General features: G+C 50.3%; 1 protein-coding gene across 2 annotated transcripts in view; it reads left to right on the top strand.

The window, feature by feature from the left end:
* DNPEP (aspartyl aminopeptidase) overlaps positions 1-25347 on the top strand; it is a 430726-nt gene that overhangs the window by 344553 nt on the left and 60826 nt on the right. For both annotated transcript variants that reach the window (XM_069227160.1, XM_069227161.1), the window contains exons 12-13: positions 1081-1120; positions 22094-22195. In XM_069227160.1, the coding sequence (XP_069083261.1) occupies positions 1081-1120; positions 22094-22195 (142 nt within the window). The remainder of the gene's footprint in view (positions 1-1080; positions 1121-22093; positions 22196-25347) is intronic.

A 25347-nucleotide genomic window follows, 5' to 3' on the forward strand; every position in this document is an offset into this window, starting at 1 on the left:
TAATGGACTCGTAATACGGCTGGTGGTAAATCCGTCACTTTTCCGTCACTTTTGGGACGGATTAACACCTCCTCCAAAGTTAGAATAACCCCCTTGCTGTCTTATAGATTTTTTAAAGATTTCTACCTGAAAGATTTTTATTTTTATTTTTTTTATAATCATTGTGTTCACACTTCCTGGGCTGATTTGTCATATGTAACCTCCATGCTAGACCTGCACTTTTTTGTACCTGAACAGAACTAGGGACCTCCTCTCAGCTATTCGGCTTTTCTTCACACGCACAGTGTTGTTTCTTTCCAGTCGAGCCATCAGGAGAGCAGTTGCCTCACGGATAACCTCCTGGGTGAGATGTCTCCTCTCTTGTGTGTGTGTGTGCGCTTCTTCAGAGCCAAGGTGTCCTCGGCTGTGTTTCTTCAGCCGTGTGCCCCCAGAGATCCCTGTGGGTGATTGTGATCAGCCCTGCGTGCATCTCCAGGCCCTGGGCTCCTACTGCTTCCTCTTGGAACAGCCTTCTTTGCTCCAGTCTCTGGCTTCTCAGTGCTGTCTGTTTTCCTAGTCCACCCCTCTTTCTTATTGCTACGCCACCTAGCTCTGCGCCGGCCGGAAACGAGAAGGGGATATTCACACAGTGGCGTACTGTGTGATCAGGCAGGCATGGCACAGGAGCAGGTCTAAATCCTTGCACTCAGTGGTGCAGTACGAAAGAGTTGGCCATATGAGAAAGCTTTGATTTAGGAATTACAGTAACCATAGAGTTAACTTTCATTAATGTCACAAGTCTCTCCAAGTTTGAAAAAGTTTATTCTTTTTAATTTTAAATTCATATAACACAAATGGCCTTCTTTTATGTGAAATGTTAATGTCAAATAAAAAGAATCAGCTTCCTCAAACCTGGAGAAACTCGTGGAACCGCGTTGATGTTTATCGTTTCCATGAAGTACTGGGTTGGGCATAGCTAGTGAAAGGAGGGTATTTTCGCTGGTTGAGGAGAGAGATTAATTGCCCACATTTGACATATAGGGTAAATGTTATCCAATAAGGAAAGGTTCTTCTAACCACTGTTCGTTTCTTCTCTTACAGTGACAAGCATGAAGAAAATCACAGGCCTGCGTTCCACAAGGTATGTCTGTCCTTTCTTGTCTCTCGATAATGTTCTCTTTTATCAAATGCATTTGATATGTTTTCACGTTTCTTCTTTCAGCTTCCTCTATTTCTTTCATTCCTTTCTTCCTTCCTATACACTTTCTGATAGATACTTCTACCTGCAGATTCTCCAGCATTAGATCTTCCATCTGTTTACCTGCCATAATTATTATCCGTCATCAGACTGAGAATCCCCGGTAATCAGTGTTAAAATGGCCATAGGCCTTAACAGCAGTATCTGTTTAGTAGCACATCAACCTCATTTGAAGCAACCCGAACTTCAGCCAATGAGTTGGAAGTGGTAGCTCTCCTACTCCCCCTAGAGGACACCTTAGCACAGAGTCCTACTCCACATCCTGTGTGAGGGAGTCCCTAGGCAGCGCTCTGCTCTGATCTCAGTGACCTTATCTTCTTGCCTTCCCAGTCCACCATGTATGTGTAACCGTTGCAGAGCTTCATGTCACTGTAGTTTGTATCTTCAGTCCTCAGAAGGAAGACCACCTGCCCTTCCTCTTCTACTACTTGACTGTTAAATGTCCCATTCGGCAGCTTAAGCCCTGTTCTTGGCTGTGTACTTTAAGGAGCATTGCAATCTTCTGTCCAGTCATTGCCCGTTTAGCACACTCCCCCCTGTCTCTCTTTCTTTACCTTCCTGCTCCTATGTTTTGTATTACTCGTCATTTGGTTAGACCGCTGCATCTCCGTTCGGACTGCAGAGCGTTGGATTGTTGTGGTCACCTCAGTCTTCATGGATACGTGAGAAAGTGGCTTCGTAGTTGGGGGTCTGAGGTCCTCCACGGGTAATAAAGGCACTATTTTGTTAGCTCCAGTAAAAGGTTCCAGTAATTTATACCTGATCTGGCACAGATCAGACTGGCTTAACCTAAGAAAATGTGTACAGCATTCAGAAATAACAAAAGAGTTAAAAAGTAAAAAACACTTCAGAGGCAAGGTAGCAGGTTGTAACTGAGGAGGGCTTCACAACGTCAGATAGGTGTTGGACAAGGTGCTGATAAAGCCATTGGCTTTGACGGGAAAAGCTCAAAGCAGAAAAATTCACATTTCCTGCCCAGGGAAGACCTCTCGCCGTATGGATACTTTTGGAACCTTCACTCACTCAAGATTTCTGCGTTCATACTTAGTCTATGTTTCGGAGCTCGAAATCTTCCAGAGGGTCAAGGTTGCGGTCAGTATCCTAAGAGGGCTTTCCAAGGTTGTATGCCTTCTTGGCAAGGTCCTGATGAATCATATTTGCTGCTGCAGAGACCCTCAGGGCAGGGAAAACTTGTTTCTTCAGCCCACCTGCAGCGCACCTTGGGCGGATCAGCTTGACAGGTTTGTCCTGGTCCTCTGGAGGTTTTCAAGTACAAAACATTTCACGGGTTTTCAGGGATGTTAGAAGGACCTCAGTTAGACACAGCCAAGGGTTCCAGGACCTCAGGAGCAACACTTGGTGGTCAAGTCTCACTCCAGCAGAGGCCACCAGCAGGAATCAGGGGAGATCCACTTGGAACTGGAAAAAAAGGCCTCTTGTAGCTTTTTATGGCCCTGTGGCTTACACAGGAGGTAAGCCAACTGATCCTTGAAGTCCACTTCTTTGTCTTGGGTACAAGTGGGAGCAGTCTGTCCTGTCAGGTCTCCTCACAACTCTCAAACAGCAGGTTCTTAATCTGTTCTTCAACAGGTCCAGGTAGTGTTCTGAGGAAGCTGTCCTTGAGTGTCATGTGTATGCCTGGCATTGGCTTGTGGGTGGCCCCTGGCCCCTCCCTAAACAACAGAGAAAAGTTCCAATGGGTAACCGTACTAAATTTTGCAGATGTCCATGTGTGTGCCCCACTGGAAACAATCTCACAGTGCCTCTCACTCACTAAATTCAAGACTGAGAAACCCTTTTCCCCTTTTACAGTGTGTGCGTTCACCAAGAGGTGTGGCTAGGGTAGTGAACAGTCCCCTCCTCCTTGGTCACTCCAAACCAATTCTTGAGGCAGCTTTCCCCCCAAAGGTTTGCTTTGGCCTAACTGGTAGTACAAAAGAGAGGGCCTGCTCAGGTATGAGCTACATTTGTGTGTGACTGGACAGGCCCCAATGAAGTAAATTACGTTCCTGGGCACTTCCTAACTGATCCGTAGCTTCCTACCCAGGAACAAAACACATCCCATATTTTCTTTCAAGAAAGTGTTATTGGTTTTCAAGTTATTACAACACAAACAGGAATAAAAACAGTGCGGATAGAGTCTCAAGTTTCAGTAACATTCCTATACCAAATGCAACCGTACTCACCCACCCAACAATTCCAAGAGGGATCCCCAAGTCATATTGATCACCTGTAGTCCTCCTGGTGCGCGTGCCAGAGGCGCACGTAAGATGGACACACTGGGAGCAACATTTCGATCGTAAGTCCAGAGTTACGTGATGAGTCGTAGGGATCTTAAGAATTTTGGATATACACAAAGTGCTTGGCTTGCAAGTGGTGCCTCAGAGAGTCCACATTTCCACAGATTTGTGTGTCATTTCAAGGAGCCCCCAGATTAACAGTACATATATGGAGAGATTTCCATTCCAATGCTATGAGCTGCTTAGCTGCTAAAATCGTATCCTTTTTTGTAATGCATTTCATCCCTGGAAGCCTGATATTCAGTCAGGTGGCAGCGGGTAACTGAAGACTCCCTTTATGTGACTATGGACTTCTTTCCAAAAGAGCGCAGGGCGAGTACACTCCCACTATCAATGCAACATATCACCCCTTCTGGCTACATCCCCACCCTTACAACTCATCCGCTGTGCCGGACATGTGTTTCTGGTGTGAAATACCACCCCAGTATAACCTTGTACATTGTTTCCCTGTTCTGAATGTTTTTGCACAGGGCCGGGATCCGGGATGTTCCCCCACGATTGTTCCTGTTGCGATGTTGAAATCTGTTCTGCCGGGCTTTCTGCCTGCGTGTGATATAGGGTGATCCCCCCCTACGTCTGTTTGTAGTGCATATATATTGGATTTGGGTGCCTTTGGGCCACTATATCTAGTGAACAATTTTCCCAATCCAGTTACGGGTCCAGCGTCGCTGTTGGAAATATCGGATGCAATCTGTTTCCCTAAGACCGTACTTCTGTTTGCGTTGAAGGAATGATTTGATATCAGTCCCCTGGAACTTGTCTATGATCATTCGGCAGCCCCCTGTAGACCACCGGTCAAATCCACTTTATCTAGGCCTGTCGTAAAATCCCACTCACCTTTTTAAAGTTCTGCTATTGTGCTTAATTCACCCTTGGCCTACATCAGTTAGATTTAAAGTGCTGTAAAGCTGAAGAGTGTTGATTCTGCGCTGGATGTAAGTGTGCCTGGAAAGCGTGCAGCACAAGAGTAGATCAGTGCTGTGCAGCCCTGCCCCGCACTACTCACCCTCTCTCCTGCTTCTTTTCTTCTTCTCTGTTCTTCCTCTGCGCTCTCCTTCTGTAGTCTTCTTCTGTACTCTTCTTTCCCTCCTGCTCCCCATCTTCTCTCTTCATCTGTGTGCTTCTCTCCCTCTCCTCTGCACCGCGACCCGCTTGTGCCTCCTCTTCTCTGTCCCTCTTCTTGGCTCCTTCCTCTGCTGCTCGCCGCCCCTCTTCTTCTTCACCTTCATCTGTATTCTTCTGTCTTCTGCGCTCCTCTTCTTCACCTTCATCTGTATTCTTCTGTCTTCTGCGCTCCTCTTCTTCACCTTCATCTGTATTCTTCTGTCTTCTGCGCTCCTCTTCTTCACCTTCATCTGTACTTTTCTGTCCTCGGCGCTCCTCTTCTTCTGTAGCTTCTTCTGTGGCCTTCTGTCCCCTGTGTATTCGGCTCTTCTTCTTCTGTGGTCTTCTGTCTTCTGTTCTTCGGCTCCTCTTCTTCTGTGGTCTTCTGTCTTCTGTTCTTCTGTCTTCTGTTCCTCCTGTTCTCTTCTTTCCCTCCTGCTCCCCGCTCCTCTTCCTCTGTTAGCTCTGTTTCTCAACAGAGCTAACTGCTACCTACTCCCTGGTTCTTCCCGCTCCTGACTCGTCTCTCCCCCTCTCTATCACCCCTATCTACCCCATCTCTATCTACCTATCTCTCTATCTCTCTCTCTGTCTCCCTCACTCACCACCTCCTCCTATCTACCTATCTCTCTATCTTTCCCCCCCACTCGCCACCCCCTCTGTTACCACCCCTATCTTCCTATCCTTTCACTCTACCTCTCACCCACCTCTACAACCCCCCTCCCCTATCTTCCCAACCTTATTCCTATCTCTCTCCCTAAACTCCTAAACTTCCTAAAACTCACCACCCTTAACCCCCCCTCCCTCCGCTTTCCCGCCGCCACCTCCTGCATGCCCCCGCCCCCCAGCTCCCATTCGCCCCCAGCTGACCCCTCCCCCCCCTCTTATGGCGGCCGCTGCGCGACAGTGGTAGCGACCCTTGACCCAAGGGTAGGTAGCTCCCCCTGCCGCTGCAGCTCCTCCAGCTCCTCCAGCCCAGGTTCCAGAGACCGCCCAGCTACCTCGCAGTAAGTATCCCCCCCACCTCCCAGCCCCTCGCCCTGCCCCACGCTACTCACCCTCTCTCCTGCTTCTTTTCTTCTTCTCTGTTCTTCCTCTGCGCTCTCCTTCTGTAGTCTTCTTCTGTACTCTTCTTTCCCTCCTGCTCCCCGTCTTCTCTCTTCATCTGTGTGCTTCTCTCCCTCTCCTCTGCACCACGACCCACGTGTGCCTCCTCTTCTCTGTCCCTCTTCTTGGCTCCTTCCTCTGCTGCTCGCCGCCCCTCTTCTTCTTCACCTTCATCTGTATTCTTCTGTCTTCTGCACTCCTCTTCTTCACCTTCATCTGTATTCTTCTGTCTTCTGCGCTCCTCTTCTTCACCTTCATCTGTATTCTTCTGTCTTCTGCGCTCCTCTTCTTCACCTTCATCTGTACTTTTCTGTCCTCGGCGCTCCTCTTCTTCACCTTCATCTGTATTCTTCTGTCTTCTGCGCTCCTCTTCTTCACCTTCATCTGTACTTTTCTGTCCTCGGCGCTCCTCTTCTTCTGTAGCTTCTTCTGTGGCCTTCTGTCCTCTGTGTATTCGGCTCCTCTTCTTCTGTGGTCTTCTGTCTTCTGTTCTTCGGCTCTTCTGACTTCTGTTCTTCTTCTATGGTCTTCTGTCTTCTGTTCTTCTGTCTTCTGTTCCTCCTGTTCTCTTCTTTCCCTCCTGCTCTCCGCTCCTCTTCCTCTGTTAGCTCTGTTTCTCAACAGAGCTAACTGCTACCTACTTCCTGGTTCTTCCCGCTCCTGACTCGTCTCTCCCCCTCTCTATCACCCCTATCTACCCCCATCTCTATCTACCTATCTCTCTATCTCTCTCTCTGTCTCCCTCACTCACCACCTCCTCCTATCTTCCTATCTCTCTATCTTCCCCCCCACTCGCCACCCCCTCTGTTACCACCCCTATCTTCCTATCCTTTCACTCTACCTCTCACCCACCTCTACAACCCCCCCTCCCCTATCTTCCCAACCTTACTCCTATCTCTCTCCCTAAACTTCCTAAAACTCACCCTCCACCACCCTTAACCCCCCTCCCCCAGCTCTTCTCCCCTCTACCTGTCTCCCCCTCCCTCCGCTTTCCCGCCGCCACCTCCTGCACGCCCCGCCCCCCAGCTCCCATTCGTCCCCAGCTGACCCCTCCCCCCCTCCCTCTTATGGCGGCCGCTGCGCAACCGCGCCGCTGGCGCGCCAGAGGCAAGCCTGTCTGCGCCTGGCCCGCGCCCAGCGCCACAACCCCTGGTCCTCAGCACTCCCAAACCCCTCTGCTCCGCTACAACCCCACCACCCTCCACGCCCTCAACCCAGGACGCTCCAACACCTGCTTCCAAGCTAACCCAAAACGTACCCATGGACCTTTCGCCTGCCACTCCTGCAAACGTATCTTCCACCATGCAACTACCATGACCACCAGCCCACGCGCCATCAACCACCTCAAATGCATCCTGGTCAACGCTCGATCCGTCCACAAGCACGCCGTTGAACTCTGGGACCTCCTGGACTCCACAGCACCGGACCGTCGCCTTCATCACAGAGACCTGGATGAACGCCTCTTCGGCCCCAGACATCCCCATAGCCATCCCCGAAGGCTACAAGATTTCCAGGAAAGACCGCACCAACCAAGTAGGAGGAGGAATCGCCATCGTCTTCAAAGACTCCATCAGCGACACCACCTCCACCGAAGACACCCCCCTCACCGCAGAACACCTGCATTTCCAGATTTGCACCGACCCCAGGACCACCCTCAGAGGATACCTCATCTACCGTCCCCCCGGACTGCGCGCCCCTTTCAGCGACTCCATCACCGACTTCGTCTCCCCGCACGCCCTCGCCTCGCCGGACTACATCCTCCTAGGCGACCTCAACTTCCATCTGGAACACAACAACGACCCCAACACCACCGCCCTGCTCGACAACCTCGCCAACCTCGGCCTCAAGCAACTGGTGAACACCCCCACCCACATCGCCGGACACACGCTTGACCCCATCTTCTCCGCCAGCAAACACGTCTCCTTCAGCCACGCCTCCGCTTTACACTGGACCGACCACAGCTGTGTCCACTTCACATTCCGACGCGAGACCCGCCACCTCCGCACTCAACCCATCCCTCGTCGACAGTGGAACAAAATTCCCGAAGAACAGCTCTTCTCCGCGCTCACCGTCAACCAACCTACCCTCACCACCGACGACCCCAACGACGCAGCCCTCAGCCTCACGAACTGGATCACCAACTGCGCAGACAACCTTGCTCCCCTCAGACGCACGCATCGACAGGCCAACACCAAAAAACCTCTCTGGTTCTCTGACACCCTTAAGGAATCGAAGAAAACGTGTTGCGCCCTCGAAAAAGCCTGGCGCAAGGACCACACTGCTGACAACATGACCGCCCTCAAGAACGCGACCCGCGAACACCACCACCTGATCCGCGCAACCAAAAGGAATTTCTTCACCGACAGACTGGACAAAAACAGCCACAACAGCAAAGAACTCTTCAGCATCGTTAAAGAGTTCTCCAACCCCAACGCCATCACGCCCTCACAAGACCTGTGCAACTCCCTCGCCACCTTCTTCCATCACAAAATCACCGACCTCCACGACAGCTTCGGACACCAGACCCAGCCAAGCAACACCGAACCCACACCCCCTGCCATCACCCTCAACGCCTGGACCCACATCAACACTGAAGAGACCAAAACCACCATGAACTCAATCCACTCCGGCGCCCCCTCGGACCCCTGCCCTCACTTCATCTTCAATAAACCCGACGACATCACCGCCCCGCACCTCCAGACCATCATCAACTCCTTTTTTTCATCTGCTACCTTCCCCGAAAGCTGGAAACACGCCGAAGTCAACGCCCTACCAAAGAAACCTACGGCTGACCCAAGCGACCTGAAAAACTTCCGCCCCATCTCGCTCCTCCCCTTCCCTGCCAAGGTAATAGAGAAGACCGTCAACAAACAGCTTACCAACTTCCTGGAAGACAACAACCTTCTAGACCCTTCACAATCCGGATTCCGAACCAACCACAGCACTGAAACCGCCCTCATCTCAGTCACAGACGACATCAGAACCCTGATGGACAACGGTGAAACAGTCGCCCTCATCCTCCTCGACCTCTCGGCTGCCTTCGACACCGTCTGTCACCGCACCCTAATAACCCGCCTCCGCTCCACCGGGATCAAGGCCAGGCCCTGGACTGGATCGCCTCCTTCCTCTCCAACCGCTCTCAAAGAGTCTACCTCCCACCTTTTCGCTCAGACCCCACTGAGATCATCTGCGGCGTCCCTCAAGGCTCCTCGCTCAGCCTGACACTCTTCAATGTCTACATGAGCCCCCTCGCTGACATCGTACGCAAGCACAACATCATCATCACCTCCTACGCCGACGACACTCATCTTATACTTTCCCTCACAAAGGACCCCGCCAGCGCTAAGACCAACCTACAAGATGGCATGAAGGACGTCGCAGATAGGATGAGGCTCAGCCGTCTAAAACTGAACTCAGACAAAACGGAAGTCCTCATCCTCGGCAACACCCCAGCCGCATGGGACGACTCCTGGTGGCCCACGGCCCTTGGCACCGCACCGACCCCTTCAGACCACGCCCGCAACCTCAGCTTCATCTTGGACCCTCTTCTCACCATGACCAAACAAGTCAACGCCGTGTCCTCCTCCTGCTTCCTCACCCTCCGCATGCTCCGCAAGATCTTCCGCTGGATCCCCACCGACACCAGAAAAACCGTGACCCACGCCCTAGTCACTAGCCGCCTGGACTACGGCACCACCCTTTATGCTGGGACCACCGCAAAACTCCAAAAACGTCTGCAACGTATTCAAAACGCCTCCGCCCGCCTCATCCTCGACGTACCCCGAAACAGCCACATCTCTGCACACCTGAGACACCTGCATTGGCTCCCAGTCAGCAAAAGGATCACCTTCCGACTTCTCACCCACACACACAAAGCCCTCCACGACAAGGGACCTGAATACCTCAACCGACGCCTCAGCTTCTACGCCCCCACCCGTCTCCTCCGTTCCACCGGCCTCGCGCTCGCTGCCGTCCCTCGCATCCGCCGCTCCATGGCGGGTGGGAGATCTTTCTCCTACCTGGCAGCCAAGACCTGGAACACCCTACCCACCAGCCTCAGGACCACCCAGGACCACTCCGCATTCCGGAGACTCCTCAAGACCTGGCTCTTCGAGCAGCAGTAACCCGCTTCCCCCTAGCGCCTTGAGACCCGCTTTATAAATGTTAATGATTTGATTTGATTTGATTTTGATTTGCAGTACCTGGTTGCTGAGTGCATGCATTGATTGTGTGTATAATGGCGAGGAATGCATTACATGAGAGATTTAGTGCTATGCAGTACGTGCTTGGTGAAAGCATATGCTGGGTGTTTGTGCTTGCAAGAAGTAGAGTGTATGAAGGGTGTAGTGTTGTGCAGTGCGCATGTGGTGAATATGTGTGTTAGCTGTATGTGTGCCTGCAATACAGAAAGGTTACAGTACTATGAAGTGCGCAGAGCGAACGTGTGTGCTGAATGCATGTGTATCAGTGCGGGCACAATGCAGGAAGGTATTAATACTAAAAAGAGTGTGCTGTGCTCATACACTGAGTGCAAGGGTACATAACACGTAGGACCCTGGGTTCCATTTTTGGGGAGCCCAGGCCTGCCTGATGAAGACATGAGGAGTAGAGGAATCCCCCCCAGTCAGATGTGTATGTTGCTGCATTCCTGTGAGCTGGCTGGGACACACTGAAGGAAGGAAGAGAAAGAGACTCCGTTTACACTTCTAAAGGGCGCTCTTCAGTTCACTGATAGATCACCCCTAAAGGGCCTGGGCACATCTCAGGAAAAAGATGGGGCTGATAAGGGAATCATAAAGAGTGGTGCTGGGAGCCCAGGATTACCTTTAAGCACATATCGCTGTAACTGACATCCACACGTGAGCTCTGGTCACTCCTGCGGCCTGGGCTGTCGGACTAGCAGCTTTGAAATCTCTCCTGCTGTGACAGACAGCCTTTCAAGAGGAAGGAGAGAAAGTGTTACAGGAGACAAACATTAAACGTCAAAATTTGTCATCTGGCATGCAACCTGCCGGGCAGTGTGAGGAGGGAAAGTCTACAAACTTGTGCCTGTGACCAGGTCTGGGAGCCAAGGCCTGCTAGTCTCCCTGCTGGGTGAAGGGATATCAACCAGATAAACCAAAACCACCTGCCCTGGAGGCTGAAGCACCAGCACCTGGCTGCTTGCTGCGACCAGTGTTCCCTGGGAGGAAGAGGAGAGCGTTGGAGGGAGGGAGGTCCAATGGGGAGCCCTGCCAAGAGGTCCCTGGTGCAAGGTGTGAAGAGATGTCTGAAAACTGAACGGGTCTTTGTCTGTGTGCAGGACTGGATCAGTGACCCCTGTATGCCAGGAGAGGGCACCGTGGACTGAGTTGTGCATCAGGTGCTGTGCAGGGAGTGTGAAGCCTATATCGCCTTGGCGTCTTTCAGAAGGGGCACCGTAAAAGTGACTTTGCCAACTGTAGGAAGTTGGCTCTGTATGTGCTATTTCAAAGTAAGGAATATCATGCACAGAGTCCAAGGGTTCCCCTTAGAGGTAAGATAGTGGCAAAAAGAGATAATACTAATGCTCTATTTTGTGGTAGTGTGGTCGAGCAGTAGGCTTATCAAAGGAGTAGTGTTAAGCATTTGGTGTACATACACACAGGCAATAAATGAGGAACACACACTCCGAGACAAATCCAGCCAATAGGTTTTGTTATAGAAAAATATATTTTCTTAGTTTATTTTAAGAACCACAGGTTCAAATTCTACATGTAATATCTCATTTGAAAGGTATTGCAGGCAAGTACTTTAGGAACTTTGAATAATTACAGTAGCATATATACTTTTCACATAAAACACAAATAGCTGTTTTAAAAGTGGACACAGTGCAATTTTCACAGTTCCTGGGGGAGGTAAAGTATTGTTATTTTTAGCAGGTAAGTAAATCACTTACAGGTCTCAGTTTTGGGTCCAAGGTAGCCCACCGTTGGGGGTTCAGAGCAACCTCAAAGTTACCACACCAGCAGCGCAGGGCCGGTCAGGTGCAGAGGTCAAAGAGGTGCCCAAAACACATAGGCTTCAATGGAGAGAAGGGGGTGCCCCGGTTCCGGTCTGCCAGCAGGTAAGTACCCGCGTCTTCGGAGGGCAGACCAGGGGGGTTTTGTAGGGCACCGGGGGGACACAAGTCCACACAGAAAGTACACCCTCAGCAGCGCGGGGGCGGCCGGGTGCAGTGTGCAAACAAGCGTCGGGTTCTCTGTAGCTTTCAATGGGAGACCAAGGGGTCTCTTCAGTGGTGCAGGCAGGCAAGGGGGGGGCTCCTCGGGGTAGCCACCACCTGGGCAAGTGAGAGGGCCTCCTGGGGGTCACTCCTGCACAGAAGTTCCGTTCCTTCAGGTGCTGGGGGCTGCGGGTGCAGGGTCTTTTCCAGCCGTCGGGAAAGTAGAGTTCAGGCAGTCGTGGTCAGGGGGAGCCTCGGGATTCCCTCTGCAGGCGTTGCTGTGGGGGCTCAGGGGGGACAACTTTGGTTACTCACGGTCTTGGAGTCGCCGGAGGGTCCTCCCTGAGGTGTTGGTTCTCCACCAGTCGAGTCGGGGTCGCCGGTGCAGTGTTGCAAGTCTCACGCTTCTTGCGGGGAGTTGCAGGGGTCTTTAAATCTGCTCCTTTGAAACAAAGTTGCAGTTCTTTTGGAGCAGTGCCGCTGTCCTCAGGAGTTTCTTGTCTTTCTTGAAGCAGTGCAGTCCTTTGAGGATTCAGAGGTCGCTGGTCCTTTGGAAAGCGTTGCTGGAGCAGGTTTCTTTGGAAGGCAGGAGACAGGCCTGTAAGTCTGGGGCCAAAGCAGTTGGTGTCTTCTGTTCTTCTTCTGCAGGGGTTTTTCAGCTCAGCAGTCCTCTTCTTCTTGTAGTGTCAGGAATCTAAATTCTTAGGTTCAGGGAAGCCCTTAAATACTAAATTTAAGGGTGTGTTTAGGTCTGGGGGGTTAGTAGCCAATGGCTACTAGCCCTGAGGGTGAGTACACCCTCTTTGTGCCTCCTCCCAAGGGGATGGGGGCACATCCCTAATCCTATTGGGGGAATCCTCCATCTGCAAGATGGAGGATTTCTAAAAGTTAGAGTCACTTCAGCTCAGGACACCTTAGGGGGCTGTCCTGACTGGCCAGTGACTTCTCCTTGTTGTTCTCATTATTTTCTCCGGCCTTGCCGCCAAAAGTGATAGTTGGATACAGTTTCAGGGGGCACCTCTAAGGTGCCCTCTGGGGTGTGTTTCACAATAAAATGTACACTGGCATCAGTGTGCATTTATTGTGCTGAGAAGTTTGATACCAAACTTCCCAGTTTTCAGTGTAGCCATTATGGTGCTGTGGAGTTCGTGTTTGACAGACTCCCAGACCATATACTCTTATGGCTACCCTGCACTTACAATGTCCAAGGTTTGGCTTAGACACTGTAGGGGCACAGTGCTCATGCACTGGTGCCCTCACCTATGGTATAGTGCACCCTGCCTTAGGGCTGTAAGGCCTGCTAGAGGGGTGACTTATCTATACTTGCATAGGCAGTGAGAGGCTGGCATGGCACCCTGAGGGGAGTGCCATGTCGACTTACTCATTTTGTTCTCACTAGCACACACAAGCTGGCAAGCAGTGTGTCTGTGCTGAGTGAGGGGTCTCCAGGGTGGCATAAGACATGCTGCAGCCCTTAGAGACCTTCCCTGGCATCAGAGCCCTTGGTACCAGAGGTACCAGTTACAAGGGACTTACCTGGATGCCAGGGTGTGCCAATTGTGGATACAAAAGTACAGGTTAGGGAAATAACACTGGTGCTGGGGCCTGGTTAGCAGGCCTCAGCACACTTTCAATTCAAAACATAGCATCAGCAAAGGCAAAAAGTCAGGGGGTAACCATGCCAAGGAGGCATTTCCTTACACCAACAAAGCGCCAAAACTTGTGTGGACCTTGCCGGAAACGCTGTATGCCAGGAGGTGCCACTGTGGTATAGGTGGCTGCACAGGAAAGATCGATGCCTTGCCAGTAGTAACCACTGCAAACTCTTATGCTAGGAGGGGCTGCTGGTACCAAGTATTGCAAAGTTCTGGCTGTTGCCTGTGAAAACTGAAGCTGCGACCAACGGGTAGAATTGAGCATTGAGACCTGCCTCCTGACCGGCCCCATGGACTCTGAGAGGACATCAAGAGGACTTCATCCATCGCAGGAACATGGTTGTGATCACTTAAGTCAACACCTCCCCCGACCTCATCCCAATGTGAGGAAAAGCTGAACTTACCATGCCAACGAAAGCATTAAGCACCTCCAATTGCTGGTGAGGCTGGCAGTGCCACTCAGAAGAGAGCCTGCACCTGCCAGGAGGTGCCACGCATCCCGACTCGACCGAGCAGGAACGGAGCATTGCAAGTGCCTGCAATCAGGGCACCCGCTGAACGCATCTGTGCTGCTGTAGTGGGTAATACTTGATACGGGCATGTGAGGCCCTGGGGACTCGCTGCAAAAGGTGCTGCAGACCATAGACACTGTTGGCTATTTCCCAAGAGTCGAAGTGGACTCTCGAGTAAGGCCTAATAGTGACCGTTTCCTGGATGCAGTCAGTAGTGAATGGGGAATAACCCCAACCTCATTGCAAGGAAGACGGTGGGTCAGGGATTTGCCAGATAAACACTAGATCCCGACCTCAAGGGGATTGTGTTACTGCTGACGAATGTCGTAATACCTTTGAATGCATACAGTTAAGAATAAACTACTTCTTTTCAATATAATAACAAGTATTTGACTGGGCACTGATTTACTGACATAGCGGGGTGCACTTGAGTTATGAGTCGTGTTCACCACACAGCTAGCACCAAGAGGCAAGGGCAGAAAGGGGTACTTGGCTCACTGATCCATAGTAGGTGGCCCCTGGGACGTCAGGAGTAAAATCCCTCAACCACCATGGCTGGCCCATTAGCCCCTGCTTGCCTTGTGGCCCTTGAGAGTGGTTCTCACAAAGGTATTATTTTTGGTTTGTGGTTTTAAAACTGCTGCAGCCAGGTTACAGTGCTAGGCCTGGAGTCCTGTTTGGCTTGTCGTACTAGCGGATGGCACATTAGTACTGTAGCCCACAGGTGATGCTTAGCTTCCCATACCATGGGTGTATTTTGTTACGCCATATTGTATGGCCTTATCAGAAAGTTAAATATGCAAGTTGGGGGTTAGCTAATTTCGACACATTTTAGGGGTCAGAGCACGTGCAGTGTCCCAATGCGCAGAGTCAATAAAACAGTAGCATCAGTCCACAAACAAATGGGAATGACCACACAGAGGCACTTTATCACAGATACGCCCGACATGCTTACATATTTTCAGAAAAACGTAAGGGCACTTTTTGGGCACCAGTGGCTTTTGTGCAAAGTGTAACCTACTTTATGACATGGAACACAAATATATCCTCGGCTTTACCTCCGCACCGCTTAAAAATTAAAGGCCAAAATCAACCCAAGATATGAGTTTGAGATGGATATAATATGACAGGTTGCTGGCTTGTGAAAATGTACAGTTTTTTTCACAGTGAATTTTGATACAGTTTGTAGCCATTCCAAAGCAACAGGTTATGTGGAAAGCACATAACATGGTCCAGACATGCAACACCACCAACCCCTTCTCATCACAAACGTACAATATCGCTGTTAAACCTAATAATACGCCACTCAAACCTTGGGCTGGTAATCTAGCAGAATTACAGGAGAACCTTCCCCAGAAGGGAGGTCTGTGCCTGGAGGGGTACACATTTAGAGTCTGTGGCAGGAAATGAAGCCATCCATCCACTGGCCAGCCCAGCAGGCAGCCTGACACCAGGCAGAGAGAGCCTAGAGCAGACAGCTGGGGGGCTGGAGCCAAGGGAGGTACAGTGGAGGAGGGAGAGCCATGAGAGAGGGGGCTTTGCTCATCTGCGCTTTTCTTGGCACTGCTGAGATCATTTTCTTGAATGCTCGGTCTGTTCCTCTATATATAGTCGCTATTCCTGCTCTCATGCAGTCTCAGAGGTAGAACAGGTCATGGTGTGAATGTGGCGGTCTTTCCAACCATCTCCCTTGAAAGACTTCCTGTTGTGACTTGTTGCTAGTCCAGTGACAACCAGCTCTTTAGGTCAGCTTGTCCCAGATGTGGGGGAGATGTCAACCTTCGGGTTAGGATTGTGTTGCTTTCAAAGTTACTGGAGCCGCAAAGGCACAAATGTGGATTTGCAGGTTTTCCCCTGATCTGGCATTCCAGAATCAGTTTCAGCCAGGGCTAGATGTTTGTTGCTGCCCTGTGTTAGACATGTTCCACAACAGTCTATGCCTGGAGGAAAACATGGAGGAAGTCCACCGAGCACAGATAACAAAGAGCCCCCTCTTGCGTCTGGTATGAACCATGGCTAATTGTCCACAGGCCAGGAACCCTGCAGAGAAGAAAAACAAACTTTATATCAACTGGACATGAATTACTCCTCAAAAAAGGGCTTTTTCATTCTGCTGCCACCATAGTGGCCAGACCTAGTGGCAGTTTTCTGTGTCTCACGAGGGTCTCTTAGCCTAGATGAGACCTCATTCATCTGCAGGAACTAATGTGTCAGAGAGACACTGCAGCGCTTTGGCACACGGGCTGGGAGTATCAACGGATAATTAGTCACTAGGTGGGAAACCGATGGTGGTTGGGTTCTAAACCTAGAGGGTCAGGGGACTGGTGGGCTCCTGGGAAAGCCAATGCATGTGTGGCTGGTAGTGGGAAAACCTGATGGACAGTGAAAGAAGTACAGATGTTGTTCTGCAGTGTGTTTGTGGGTTTCGGTGGTTGGTCAGTACAGTGTGTTTGGTTGGTTAGTCAGCGCAGTGTGTTTGGGTGGTTAGTCAGTGTATTGTGTTTGGGTGGTTGGCCAGTGTAGTGTGTTTGGGTTGTTGGTCAGTACAGTGTGTTTGGGTGCTTGGTCAGTGCAGTGTCTTTGGGTGGTTGGTCAGTGCAATGTGTTTGAGTAGTTGGTCAGTGCAATGTGTTTGGGTGGTTGGTCAGTGTAGTGTGTTTGGGCGGTTGGTCAATGCAGTGTGTTTAGGTGCTTGGTCAGTGCAGTGTGTTTGGGTGGTTGATCAGTGCTGTGTATTTTGATTGTTGGTGCAGCATGTTTGGGTGGTTGATCAGTACAGTGTGTTTGGGTGGTTAGTCAGTGCAGTGTGTTTGGGCGGTTAGTCAGTGCAGTGTGTTTGGGTGGTTAGTCAGTGCAGTGTGTTTGTGTGATTGGTCAGTGCAGTGTGTTTCGGTGGTTGGTCTGCAGTGTGGTTGGTCAGTGCAGTGTGTTTCGTTGGTCAGTGCAGTGCATTTGGGTGGTTGGTCAGTGCAGTGTGTTTGGTCGGTCAGTGCAGTGTTTTGGGGTGGTTGGTCAGTTCAGTGTGTTTGGTTGGTCATTACAGTGTGTTTGGGTGGTTGGTCAGTGTAGTGTGATTGGGTAGTTGGTCAGTGCAGTGATTGGGTGGTTGGTCAGTGCAATGTGTTTGGGTGGTTGGTCAGTCCACTGTGTTTGGGTGGTTGGTCAGTCCACTGTGTTTGGGTGGTCAGTCCAGTGTGTTTGGGTGGTTGGGCGGTGCAGTGTATTTGGGTGGTTGGTCGGTGCAGTGTGTTTGGTTGGTCGGGCAGTGTGTGTGGGTGGTCGGTCGGTGCAGTGTGTTTGGGTGGTCGGTCGGTGCAGTGTGGTTGGGTGCATGGCAGTGTGGTTGGGTGCATGGTCGGCAGTGTGTTTGGGTGGTTTGTCAGTGCAGTGTGATTGGGTGGTTGGTCAGTGCAGTGTGTTTGTATGGTTGTCTGTGCGGTATGCTTGGGTGGTTGTCGGTGCAGTATGTTTGTGTGGTTATCTGTGCAGTATGTTTGGGTGGTTGTCGGTGCAGTGTGTTTGAGTGGTTGGTGCAGTGTGTTTGGGTGGTTGTCGGTGCAGTGTGTTTGGGTGGTTGTCGGTGCAGTGTGTTTGGGTGGTTGTCGGTGCAGTGTGTTTGGGTGGTTGACGGTGCAGTGTGTTTGGGTGCTCGGTCGGTGCAGTGTGTTTGGGTGCTCGGTCGGTGCAGTGTGTTTGGGTGCTCGGTCGGTGCAGTGTGTTTGGGTGCTTGGTCGGTGCAGTGTGTTTGGGTGCTTGGTCGGTGCAGTGTGTTTGGGTGCTCGGTCAGTGCAGTGTGTTTGGGTGCGCGGTCGGTGCAGTGTGTTTGGGTGCGCGGTCGGTGCAGTGTGTTTGGGTGGTTGGTCAGTGCAGTGTATTTGGGCGGTTGGTCAGTGCAGTGTATTTGGGCGGTTGGTCAGTGCAGTGTATTTGGGCGGTTGGTCAGTGCAGTGTATTTCGTTGGTCAGTGCAGTGTGTTTCGTTGGGCAGTGCAGTGTGTTTCGTTGGTCAGTGCAGTGTGTTAGGTGGTTGGTCAGTGCAGTGTGTTAGGTGGTTGGTCAGTGCAGTGTGTTTGGGTGGTTGGTCGGTGCAGTGTGTTTGGGTGGTTGGTCAGTGCAGTGTGTTTGGGTGGTTGGTCAGTGCAATGTGTTTAGGTGGTTGGTCAGTGCAGTGTGTTTCGTTGGTCAGTGCAGTGTGTTAGGTGGTTGGTCAGTGCAGTGTGTTAGGTGGTTGGTCAGTGCAGTGTGTTTGGGTGGTTGGTCGGTGCAGTGTGTTTGGGTGGTTGGTCAGTGCAGTGTGTTTGGGTGGTTGGTCAGTGCAATGTGTTTAGGTGGTTGGTCAGTCCAGTGTGTTCAGTTGATCAGTGCAGTGTGTTTGGGTGGTTGGTCAGTGCAATGTGTTTGAGTAGTTGGTCAGTGCAGTGTGTTTGGTCGGTCAGTGCAGTGTTTTGGGGTGGTTGGTCAGTTCAGTGTGTTTGGTTGGTCATTACAGTGTGATTGGGTGGTTGGTCAGTGCAGTGTGATTGGGTAGTTGGGCAGTGCAGTGATTGGGTGGTTGGTCAGTGCAATGTGTTTGGGTGGTTCGTCAGTCCAGTGTGTTTGGGTGGTTGGTCAGTCCACTGTGTTTGGGTGGTCAGTCCAGTGTGTTTGGGTGGTTGGTCGGTGCAGTGTATTTGGGTGGTTGGTCGGTGCAGTGTGTTTGGTTGGTCAGTGCAGTGTGTTTGGGTGGTCGGTCGGTGCAGTGTGTTTGGGTGGTCTGTCAGTGCAGTGTGGTTGGGTGCATGGTCGGCAGTGTGTTTGGGTGGTTTGTCAGTGCAGTGTGATTGGGTGGTTGGTCAGTGCAGTGTGTTTGTATGGTTGTCTGTGCAGTATGCTTGGGTGGTTGTCGGTGCAGTATGTTTGTGTGGTTATCTGTGCAGTATGTTTGGGTGGTTGTCGGTGCAGTGTGTTTGAGTGGTTGGTGCAGTGTGTTTGAGTGGTTGGTGCAGTGTGTTTGGGTGGTTGTCGGTGCAGTGTGTTTGGGTGGTTGTCGGTGCAGTGTGTTTGGGTGCTCGGTCGGTGCAGTGTGTTTGGGTGCTCGGTCGGTGCAGTGTGTTTGGGTGCTCGGTCGGTGCAGTGTGTTTGGGTGCTCGTCGGTGCAGTGTGTTTGGGTGCTCGGTCGGTGCAGTGTGTTTGGGTGCTCGGTCGGTGCAGTGTGTTTGGGTGCTCGGTCGGTGCAGTGTGTTTGGGTGCTCGGTCGGTGCAGTGTGTTTGGGTGCTTGGTCGGTGCAGTGTGTTTGGGTGCTTGGTCGGTGCAGTGTGTTTGGGTGCTTGGTCGGTGCAGTGTGTTTGGGTGCTTGGTCGGTGCAGTGTGTTTGGGTGTGCAGTCGGTGCAGTGTGTTTGGGTGGTTGGTCAGTGCAGTGTATTTGGGCGGTTGGTCAGTACAGTGTATTTGGGCAGTTGGTCAGTGCAGTGTATTTGGGCGGTTGGTCACTGCAGTGTATTTGGGTGGTTGGTCAGTGCAGTGTGTTTCGTTGGTCAGTGCAGTGTATTTGGGCGGTTGGTCACTGCAGTGTATTTGGGTGGTTGGTCAGTGCAGTGTGTTTCGTTGGTCAGTGCAGTGTGTTAGGTGGTTGGTCAGTACAGTGTGTTAGGTGGTTGGTCAGTACAGTGTGTTTGGGTGGTTGGTCAGTGCAGTGTGTTTGGTTGGTTGGTCAGTGCAGTGTGTTTGGTTGGTTGGTCAGTGCAGTGTGTTTGGGTGGTTGATCAGTGCAATGTGTTTAGGTGGTTGGTCAGTCCAGTGTGTTTAGTTGATCAGTGCAGTGTGTTTGGGTGGTTGGTCAGTGCAATGTGTTTAGGTGGTTGGTCAGTGCAGTGTTTGGGTGGTTGGTCAGTGCAGTGTTTGGGTGGTTTGTCATTGTAGTACATCTGGATGACTGATCAGTGCAGTGTGTTTGGGTGTTTGGTCAGTGCAGTTTGGGTGCTTGGTCAGTGAAGTGTGTTTGGGTGCTTGGTCAGTGAAGTGTGTTTGGGTGCTTGGTCAGTGCAGTGTGTTTGGGTGGTTGGTCAGTGCAGTGTGTTTGGTCGGTGCAGTGTGTATGGTTGGTCAGTGCAGTATGTTTGGGTGGTCATCGGTCCAGTGTGGTTGGTCAGTGCAGTGTGTTTGGTTGGTCAGTGCAGAGTGTTTAGTTGGTTGATCAGTGCAGTGTGTTTGGGTGGTTGATCAGTGCTGTGCATTTTGTTTGGTGCAGTATGTTTGGGTGGTTGGTCAGTGCAGTGTGTTTGGGTGGTTGGACAGTGTAGTGTGTTTGTGCGGTTGGTCAGTGCAGTGTGTTTGGGCGGTTAGCCAGTGCAGTGTGTTTGGGTGGTTGGTCAGTGCAATGTGTTTAGGTGGTTGGTCAGTGCAGTGTTTGGGTGGTTGGTCAGTGCAGTGTTTGGGTGGTTTGTCATTGTAGTACATCTGGATGACTGATCAGTGCAGTGTGTTTGGGTGTTTGGTCAGTGCAGCTTGGGTGGTTGGTCAGTGCAGTGTGTTTGGGTGGTTAGTCAGTGCAGTGTGTTTGGGTGGTTGGTCAGTGCAGTGTGTTTGGTCGGTGCAGTGTGTTTGGTTGGTCAGTGCAGTATGTTTGGGTGGTCATTGGTCCAGTGTGGTTGGTCAGTGCAGTGTGTTTGGTTGTCAGTGCAGAGTGTTTAGTTGGTTGATCAGTGCAGTGTGTTTGGGTGGTTGATCAGTGCTGTGTATTTTGTTTGGTGCAGTATGTTTGGGTGGTTGGTCAGTGCAGTGTGTTTGGGTGGTTGGACAGTGTAGTGTGTTTGTGCGGTTGGTCAGTGCAGTGTGTTTGGGCGGTTAGCCAGTGCAGTGTGTTTGGGTGGTTGGTCAGTGCAGTGTGTTTCGGTGGTTGGTCTGCAGTGTGTTTCGTTGGTCAGTGCAGTGCGTTTAGGTGGTTGGTCAGTGTAGTGTGTTTGGTCGGTCAGTGCAGTGTGTTGGGGTGGTTGGTCAGTGCAGTGTGTTTGGTTGGTCAGTACAGTAGGTTTGGGTGGGTTGTTGGTCAGTACAGTGGGGTTGGGTGGTTGGTCAGTACAGTGTGTTTGAGTGGTTGGTCAGTGCAGTGTGTTTGAGTGGTTGGTGAGTGCAGTGTGTTTGGGTGGTTGGTCAGTGCAGTGTGATTGGGTGGTTGGTCAGTGCAGTGTGTTTGAGTGGTTGGTCAGTGCAGTGTGTTTGGGTGGTTGGTCAGTGCAGTGTGATTGGGTGGTTGGTCAGTGCAGTGTGATTGGGTGGTTGGTCAGTGCAGTGTGTTTGGGTGGTTGGTCAGTGCAATGTGTTTGAGTGGTTGGTCAGTCCAGTGTGTTTGGGTGGTTGGTCAGTCCACTGTGTTTGGGTGGTCAGTGCCGTGTGTTTGGGTGGTCAGTGCAGTGTGTTTGGGTGCTCTGTCGTTGCAGTGTGTTTGGGTGCTTGGTCAGTGCAGTATGTTTGGGTGGTTGGGCAGTACAGTGTGTCTGGGTGGTTGGCTAGTGCAGTGTTTGTGGTTGGTCAGTGCGGTGTGTGTAGGTGCTTAGTCAATGCAGCATGGTTGGATGGCTGGTCAGTGCAGTTTGTTTGGTGGTTGGTCAGTGCAGTTTGTTTGGTGGTTGGTCAGTGCTAGAAGTATAGATGTTTGTGAACTGAGAGAGGTCCATAAGTAGTTGCTGGCCGTGGTAGAGGTACAGATGTCCTGTCAGTGTGCCGGAGGAGAGTTGGAGGGGCTTGAATACTGTGGATAACAAATAGATGGGAGCAGGACAGCAGGTGAGGTATCGGTGATGGTTGTTATACACTGTGTGGTGTAGAGGAAAGGGGTTGGGTAAAACACGTTTTTATTTGTGTGAGTTTGATGGTAACTAACATTGGGTATCTAAGATGATGATGAACAGTTAAGTCCTGGGGATGGCGGTTAGTATGATAACTGGACACTGATGTGGGTTTATCGTTGGGTGTTTTGATCTCGGTTGCTCATGTTCTCCCACCTTATTGTCTGCAGGGTCCAGTAATTAAAGTGAACAGTAACCAGCGCTATGCCTCTACTGCCATCACCGAGGCCATCTTGCGGGAAGTCGCCAGCCGCCAGGATGTCCCTTTGCAGGTAAAGTTTGTTTCTTGTGTGTTGTGTCCTCTTCTCTCACTCTTTCATCCTTCTCTCTCTTTCCCAAAGTCTTAGGAAGAGTCTTGGCAAGTAGGATGTCCCTGCTCCACGTTATCAATTTAAGTCAGTTTGCATGCTTCGAGTTGTAGGCGTCCCTCCATGCATACGAGCCCCACCAACTTATGTATTCAGTAGGCTCCAAGCATCACACCGAGGTGTTCTTTCTAGCAACCTGGTAACGTTTGTTGAATTTTATTTTTAAAAGTGTTTTGGCTCTAGCAAGCTGTTCCAAGTAGCTCAACGAATCTAGGCCTTTGTGTTGTGTCTGGGGAATCAGCATCCTGCAACTCCTTGTTTTTCTGTGAATGGATTCATCTGAGATCGTGAGAAGCAATCCATTTCTTGGACGGTGCTGCCTTCACTTACTTAAGCAGCATATTTTTTTTCACACCAGCCAAGTTTGAATAGTACTTCCAGGGGTGCGTCTGCCTAACACCCCCGCTTAGCGCACCCTGGGGTTGAAAAGGGTCTCTGAGCTACTTACCTCAGTGAGGCTGTAGCACCCGAGCCAAATCCTTCATTGTGGAGATTGGTACTGTCGCAGTCCAGATCCCGGGTCCAGATCACTCCTGCCAGGGATGGGGATTGAAGATCCAACCCATCCCACTCCGTCCCTCATTTGTTAAAAACCCAGATTCAGGGCCACAAGTGGCTCCTCCTTTAGCTGCAGAGCTTGCATTGGGAGAGTCCGACTCCTTCTCTGATACCACTTGGCCATGGAAAGGGAAGGAATGAAGGAGCATGGGAAAGAGAGCGTAGGCCGAGTGGGATCGGTCCAGATTGCTCCAGTCCCACCTTGCTGATGAGCAGTTCTGGTTTCAGAAGGTTTGGTCCTGCAGACTCTGACCCAGTCTTCAGTGCACATGAGTAAGGACAAGTATATCTTTGCTGAAGAGTTTGAGTCCAGGTTTGTCCTTTCCTCTGGAACAATTATTATTTATTTCTAAAAGGAGATCAGATTTTTAATTTATTTTCCAATTATCCTTGATGATTTAAACGTTATCAGTGCAGGTACCCCGTTCTCATTCGCGTCTTCCTATAAACGTTGTGTTTTAAATTAAAGTACAACTCCTTAGTTTGATACAAAAGCATTGTTAATGCTTCTTCTTGGTTTCGTTTCTGCCCACAGTAGTTCCTTGCAACATACAAGGGGCGCTATAACCTCTCTGTTGCAGGTGTCTCTGGAAAAATACATGGTACATCTTGAATATCCACCAAGGTGTCTATAAATATCTCCAAGGTGTCTGATGCATTTTATTCAACCATTCTGGACATCTGATTCCCAAAATTGTTCTTCTCCTAAAGAACCTCACTGACCTTTTCCGCCTTGAGAACAATAAGTTGGAACAGATTCTGAATCTCCTGGTAGAGATAGGTCGACAGCGATTACTCGGTACATTGCATTTCCATACAGAGGGAGTACTGTTGAAGGACAGTGGAATCTTTAGCTCTGTTAATTCTTTCAAATTAGTTTCCACACATCTTTTTTCCTTTCTTGGTAACACCTCGCCATCTTCTTCTTAAATGGACGCTTCGCCGCTGGATCTATTCTTCACTTGTGGTCCTGCCCACACCCTGATCCCCCCACACATCACAGTGTTTGGATGCAAAGTACGTGACTCCTACGGTTGAAACGTGTAGATGGAAAATCTTCGGACTCTGTGCTGGTTACTGCAGCTGTTGATAAAGGGAAAGAGGTGAAAGCCAAGATAGATAGTCCTGTTTTGGGTCTTACTAGATCAAGGCATCATCCACGAGGGCGAAGCAAAGCCCTTGCTGTGCCAGCTTAGACGGGGGTGCCAGGAACAAATTCAGTTTCATCTCTAGCTTGCTGGTCCTTGCAAGGCAGAGGGAAAGACCTATACATTCTGGAAGAATTAATTACAGTGCTACAGCTGTGGAATGAGAAGGGGTAGAGGCGTTCAAAAGTGCTTAAAATGGTGACAGAATGGAAGAGAACTATTTTGAATAGAAAAGAAAAAATAAATAAGGGACAAAATGAAATAGCTTGAAAGAAGGAAAGAAGAATGCATATAATAACGAAAGAAAAAAAGTTAAAGGTGGGTAGGATGGAACGTGGGCACAAAAGAAGAATGGAAAGGAGAGAGAGGACTGAAAAGGAAAAAGGGTGGGAGGGGGAGAAAAGAATAAACGTTGGAAAAAAGTGGTAGCAGGAAGAGACAGAAATAAAAATGGGACGGGAGAAAAGAACACAGAAAATAGAATGAAATATTGGAAAGAAGAAATGAGAGACAGGTGGGAGGTCAGTAAAAAAAATAAAGAATTAGCAAATGGAAGGAATTCATGAAGGAAGAAGGATGAGAGAAGAGGTGAATGAAGTACAGGAGATGATAAGATTGGAAGGAACAAGAAACTGAGAATGGGACTCAGGAAAGAAGACAAACAGGAAAAAAAATGAATATAAAGATGAAGAGTGAGCTCAAAAGACACCTGAAAGAATGAAATAAAAATGGACACATCAGTAGAAAGATGTAAAAACAGAATGAGAGGAGAATGTAAAGGGAAAGTTAAAATGAAAGAATAAATGAAAGGAAGAGGTCAATGGCCCCATTCTTTTCAAATCAATTCCTACTAGCTCCTTAATAGAAAGTGGCAGGATCGCTCACTTTGCTAGGAAATTTCGTTCCACTTGGCTCAAAGTTGGGGTCTTTTATCTTTCTTGCTACTCCCTTGATCATCCATAATGGCTGCCCCCAGTGCCCAAAAATTGGACCATTCAGAAAAAATTACAGACTTGCTTCCACTGAAGAATATCAGTTCTGATTTGGGAAGGGTGATCAGTCAGCCTTGCACAAGGTAGGAAAGATACGGTTGAAACAAAGGCTGAAGGAGGTGGGGCTGGTGGCTTCCAAGATGGCTGCAATCTTCTGAAGCTGCCGGACGAACTTCCTTTTGGCCGCCTCTAGGGCCGTCGCAAGGTTAACTAGAGCTCCCAGTGGTCCATCTAGAGTGGGGAGTCAGTGGTGACTCTGTGGCTCAGGCCTGAGACCCAGTGGGTTTCCACAGGCCTGGTGGAACTCCATGCCGCACTTCACTCCTCCCTCTCCCGCGTGAACCACACAAGAGGTGTG

Source organism: Pleurodeles waltl, chromosome 3_2 (assembly GCF_031143425.1).
Source record: "Pleurodeles waltl isolate 20211129_DDA chromosome 3_2, aPleWal1.hap1.20221129, whole genome shotgun sequence".
NCBI lineage: Eukaryota > Metazoa > Chordata > Amphibia > Caudata > Salamandridae > Pleurodeles > Pleurodeles waltl.